Consider the following 5,230-nt stretch of genomic DNA (forward strand, 5'->3'; position numbering starts at 1 on the left):
CCTTTAATACACACACACACACACACACACTACACAAAACACCTATGTGAACTGAGAAACAAGAGAGGAATGAGAACTGTACCCAGAGAGTACAGAAGTGACTAAAACATCTGAGACAACTCCGAATGCCCTGAGAACAGTACCTCCCAGGGCTGGAATGTACACCAAGTGGTAGAGTGCTTGCCTAGCCTGAAGTCCTGGGTTTAATGCCCAGGACCACCTAATCCAGGAATAGTAATACAAATCTATAATCCCAGCATTCAGAAGGCAGCAGTAGAATCAGAAGTCCAGGGTTATCCTTAGCTTTATAACCAGTTTGAGGCCAGCCTGGGCTCCACAACACCTGTTTAAAAATAAATAAATAAATAAAAGCTACTGCTATGAAGTAAGAGAATTCAACTTAACATCTATTCAGTTAATAGACCCTGTGACGTCCAAGAACAAGGACAACATGGTTGTTGTGCCTGTAACCAATCACAGCACAACAGGCAGGGAAACTGCAATTAACTTTTATAAATGGGCAATGAACAAAGCTGCAAGAGAATTCATTGAATAACAGCTGCTAATTAGCAGCAACAGTCACAGCAAAACTTGAGACTTTGGAAAAAATATACTACTTTATATTAACAAAGTTAAAATAGTGGTCACTAGCTACTGACTTATTTTGCAGTTGGCAGGAAGGTGAACAATCTGTGACCATTGATGTTCATCCTCTGCCTGCACCATGCAGAGCTGGAGCTGTAATGTCAAGAGAACAGCAATAGGAAGACACGTCTACTCTTCCACTATCAAAGGCCCCGCTCAAAAGGATTACTTTTGTCTTTTTAAGATAACGCATGGGGGCTGGAGAGATGGCTCAGAGGTTAAGAGCACTGACTGCTCTTCCAGAGGTCCTGAGTTTAATTCTCAGCAACCACAGGGTGGCTCACAACCATCTGTAATGGGATCCAATGCCCTCTTCTAGTGTGTCCATAGACAGTTACAGTGTACTCTTATAAAATAAAAATAAATAAATAAATAAAAAAGGATAACACCGGATCCGAAGTTGTAATCAATGCCTTCATTCAAGGTGAAAAATATCTGATCACCAAGGTCTGGTCTCTGGTAGTTCTTTGGTGTACTTTTAACAGTTGCTGAGTGGAGATCGGCAAGTCATGGGGAGAGACTACTCCAAGGGAACAGAAACTTGAAGGCCAAAAGTGGGAGGAAGCTATTAGCTACAAGGTTTGCTGTCAGTGTTGCTCACCACTGATGTGCCACATTCTCTCTGGTGCTGGACTAGACTAGACTGGACATTTTCTTTTCTGGGTTAGCCCAAGCTAAGAGCATCATCCTGACACATCTTAGTTATGATCCCCAGTCTAGTCTGGTCAATTTTATCACAACTCTTAGGCTCTCCCATAGCAATACGTTATTGTAGGTGCTGGGAATCCAAAGATAAAGCCATCACCTTTAAAGCCAATTAGCAGACGGGGAGGAGAGTCAATGCACAGATAATCCCCATACCTTGGTGGGAGGGAGACAGAAGGCTCACGAAGGAACACAAGGAAGGTCAAGGCAGTGACTGAGCTAAGGTTTGTGTGAGTGGGAGCTAAAAGAGCTACAGTCCTCAGAGTATTCAGAAAACAGCCTGGTTAAAGGGCCAGGGTGTCTCAAAGTCTGCACAGTAAGGGAGATAAATGAGCAGGTGAGGCTCTAGAGAGAGGAAGTGGAGAAAGCCTGAGAAGCCGACAGGAGGGCTGGGCTGTAGCACAGTGGGTGTGGGTGTATGCTCCGCCCTCTTGTGAATTCCATCCCTAGCACCACGTAAAACCAGTTGTGGTGGCACACGCCCATAACTCCGGCACTTAGGTCTAGAGGCAGGAGTTACAAACTTAAGTTCACCTTGGCTATGCAGGAGTTTGGGGATGAGATACTTGAGACCAAGTCTTAAAAATAAAGGTTGACAAGAAGCGTGGAGGGGCTTTACGTACTGTTCTGTGACGTGCAGGTTTCTCTTTTGTGAACGGGTTAAGGGAAGCAGATCAACTTGGGTTCTGATCCTAGCTTTACCATTTACTAACCGTACAACTCACTACTCACGTCCTTTGAACTTGAGTTTTTCCATCTATGATATGATTACCTCCCCGCCCTGAGGGAATCGGACCGGGGAGGTTAATCATAAGACCCCTTGAGATCATCATTGAAAATGGGAATGAAAGGCCTCCATGGGAAGGAATGACTGTGCTGTGGTCAAGATGTGCTAAGGAGAATGGGGAAGCAGAGAGATCTGCTTTTGTTTTTTAATGCTTTTAGGCCTGGAGAGATGGCTCAGTAGTTAAGAGCACTTATTTCTATAGCAGGCTTAGGTTCAGTTCCCAGCAATCATATGGTAGCTCACAACTCCAGTTCTGCAGTGTCCTGTACCCTCTGACGTCTGTGGGCAATAAATGTACACTTACACACAAATAATTAAACTAAATAAATAAATAAATAAACATCCAATTTAAAATGCTTTTAAGAGACAGTCTCGCCAAGCAGTGGTGGTGCACGCCTTTAACCCCAGCACTTGGGAGGCAGAGGCAGGCAGATTTCTGAGTTCAAGGCCAGCCTGGTCTACAGAGTGAGCTCCAGGACAGCCAGAGCTACACAGAGAAACCCTGTCTTGAAAACAAAAACAAAAGAGAGAGAGAGAGAGAGGAAGAGAGACAGAGAGAGAGAGAGAGAGAGAGTCTCACATTGTAGTATACAATGGTCATACACCAAATAGTTGAATTCATAAAGACCTCCCCATGGTACCCTGAAGCCTCAAACAGAATAAGAACCAGGCTGACTAAAAAGACCAGACACTAAAGCAAACTGTGTCAGGAATGCCTTGAGGTGCAGGGGTTAATGACATGTTCTTTATTAAGCTATGATACTTATCAGATCTTTAGCAAAATTCGTGATGGACTGGATGAAGCTGCCCCCAAAACAGCGTGTCTCAGCAGTTGTAGGACACAATAAGATGGAGCACACATGTGGAGGCCAGAGGTACTGAGAAACAGGAAGCTGGTAACGGCCCTAATCAATAAACACAACCTGGGCGACTCTTTCAAACAGCATCGGCCTCTTTTGCAGTTTTTCATCTTGTTCCTCCAGTTCTTGCCAATATTCTCTCATCCTGGCCTTTTCACTCCTTCTAGAGTCAGATAGAGAGAATGGAGTTGTATTTATTCATTTATTTTTAAAGATTTACTTATTATTATAAATAAGTACACTGTAGCTATCTTCAGACACACCAGAAGAGGGTGTCAGATCTCATTACGGGTGGTTATGAGCCACTGTGTGGTTGCTGGGATTTGAACTCAGGACCTTTGGAAGGGCAGTCAGTGCTCTTACCCGCTGAGCCATCTCACCAGCCTGAGAATGGTGTTTTAAAAGGTCAGTTACGGAAGCTCTACTAGGACATTCACTTCAGAAGACAAGTCAGAAAATGAGAGCACACAGTTTAGCCCAGTTCCTTTTCTAGACTGGCAAGATTTTCACAAATCCAGATTTAAAAGCCCAGGTTTTGAAGACACACAGTATACTGCCCTGGGAATGGTCTGGTCATTTTGATTTCAGAAGTCTTCAAGGCAAAAAGAATTCAAACTTGCCTGAAAAAAAAAAGTGTTTTATATAAAAGTGTACAAAAGCAAGAAAGTCTGGTCCAATTAGGTATCTTAAAAAACATTCTTTCAGCCGGGCAGTGGTGGTGCACGCCTTTAATCCCAGCACTTGGGAGGCAAAGACCGGCTGATTTCTGAGTTCAAGGCCAGCCTGGTCTACAGAGTGAGTTCCAGGACAGCCAGGGCTATACAGAGAAACCCTGTCTTAAAAAACCCTGTCTTGAAATTCTTTCAAAAACAAGACCCTGAAACTGGGCAGTGTTGGTGCACACCTTTAGTCCCAAAACTCTGAGGCAGAAACAGGCAGATTTCCCAGTTTGAGGCCAGCCTGGCCTACAGAGCTAGTTCTGGGACAGCCCAGGGTACACAGAGAAACCTTGTTTCAAAAACCAAAATAAAAAGAGCCTGCTTTTCTTCTTCCCCTAATGAGATCACCTAATGGGCAATGGCAACGTTAATTAAGCAGGAGCAGGGAGGAAATGGGGCTCCTGAAAATGTAACAACAGAGGACAGAGCCACAATGCACGAACATCACTGTGCTTGTCCTTTGGACCAGATCCCATGATGAATTAAACTTCACTGGTTTTTTCCTCTGTGTAAGATATACTAAAAGCAACCAAGAAGAGAGTTTCATGGGTACAGAAAATAATTATACTTTACAATAATTACGCTTACTCAGAGTAAGTTGCTATTTAACTTCCTACAGGCAGATACTATATTCCTCAGGAATTTTTTGCTCAAGTTCATCAAACTAGATTCTGTTAGTGGGCTGACACCATACCATAAAGGAATGCTCAGTGTTAAAAGAGGATATATGCATTTGGATCTTAAAAATTAATAAGTCATATTACTTACCCAGCTTTGGAGGAGAGCTTTTCTTGCTTAAGCATGACCATTTTTATGGGCAATGTTTGGAATGCTGGGTTTCAGACTCTGCTCTATAGAATTCTAGTAGTATTCTGTAAAGGGCTGTGGGTGCTCTGTGGTTGCTATCAGCTTCCACAGGGAATGAGGGGCAGCATGTACCCACCAGGACACATACACTCAAACCATTGTATTTGGTACAAACTTAAAACAGAACTTATTTGTTCATTGAAAAAAGTATTCTGGGCTAACAAGGCCACATCAGCCAGTCTGTGTACAAGGTTCTGGTGTTGATCCTCACATGCCCAGCCCCCAGCACCAGATATATAATGTATATGTGTGTATGTGTATAAAATGTATGTATGCAAAGCATGCATATATGCCAAATATTTACATAATTTATAAATAAGAATACACTTGCATAAATAAGAAGGTTTGTACTGGTTTTAAAGCAGTTATTAACTATAGCCATAACAAAAAATGTTTCTGTTCCACATGGTCTCATGGTTCTCACTATGGAGGTGAGTAAATACACGGCTTGTCATCATAAGATTTATATGTGTGCATATATGTAACAGTTGAGTAGAAATAGCCAAAGATTATTTAAATCCATAAATTAAGATACCATAGTATTTTCATATCTAGGTATCCACTAGTTACACTGAAAGAAAGGAAAAGGGAAGGGAAGGGAAGGAAAGGGAAGGGAAGGAAAGGGAAGGGAAGGGAAGGGAAAGGGA

At 42.7% G+C, this 5,230-nt stretch overlaps 1 protein-coding gene across 7 annotated transcripts in view; it reads right to left on the bottom strand.

Annotated features, from left to right (window-relative positions):
* Positions 1 to 2,852: 2,852 nt before the first annotated feature.
* Positions 2,853 to 5,230, bottom strand: part of Fam161a (FAM161 centrosomal protein A) — an 18,740-nt gene continuing 16,362 nt past the window's right edge. For 6 of the 7 annotated variants that reach the window (XM_031341982.1, XM_031341984.1, XM_031341985.1 and 3 more), the window contains one exon: positions 2,853 to 3,160. In XM_031341982.1, the coding sequence (XP_031197842.1) occupies positions 3,043 to 3,160 (118 nt within the window). In that variant the 3' untranslated portion in view covers positions 2,853 to 3,042. The remainder of the gene's footprint in view (positions 3,161 to 5,230) is intronic. The other variant, XM_031341980.1, reaches the window with a different exon arrangement.

Source organism: Mastomys coucha, unplaced genomic scaffold (genome assembly GCF_008632895.1).
Source record: "Mastomys coucha isolate ucsf_1 unplaced genomic scaffold, UCSF_Mcou_1 pScaffold22, whole genome shotgun sequence".
NCBI lineage: Eukaryota > Metazoa > Chordata > Mammalia > Rodentia > Muridae > Mastomys > Mastomys coucha.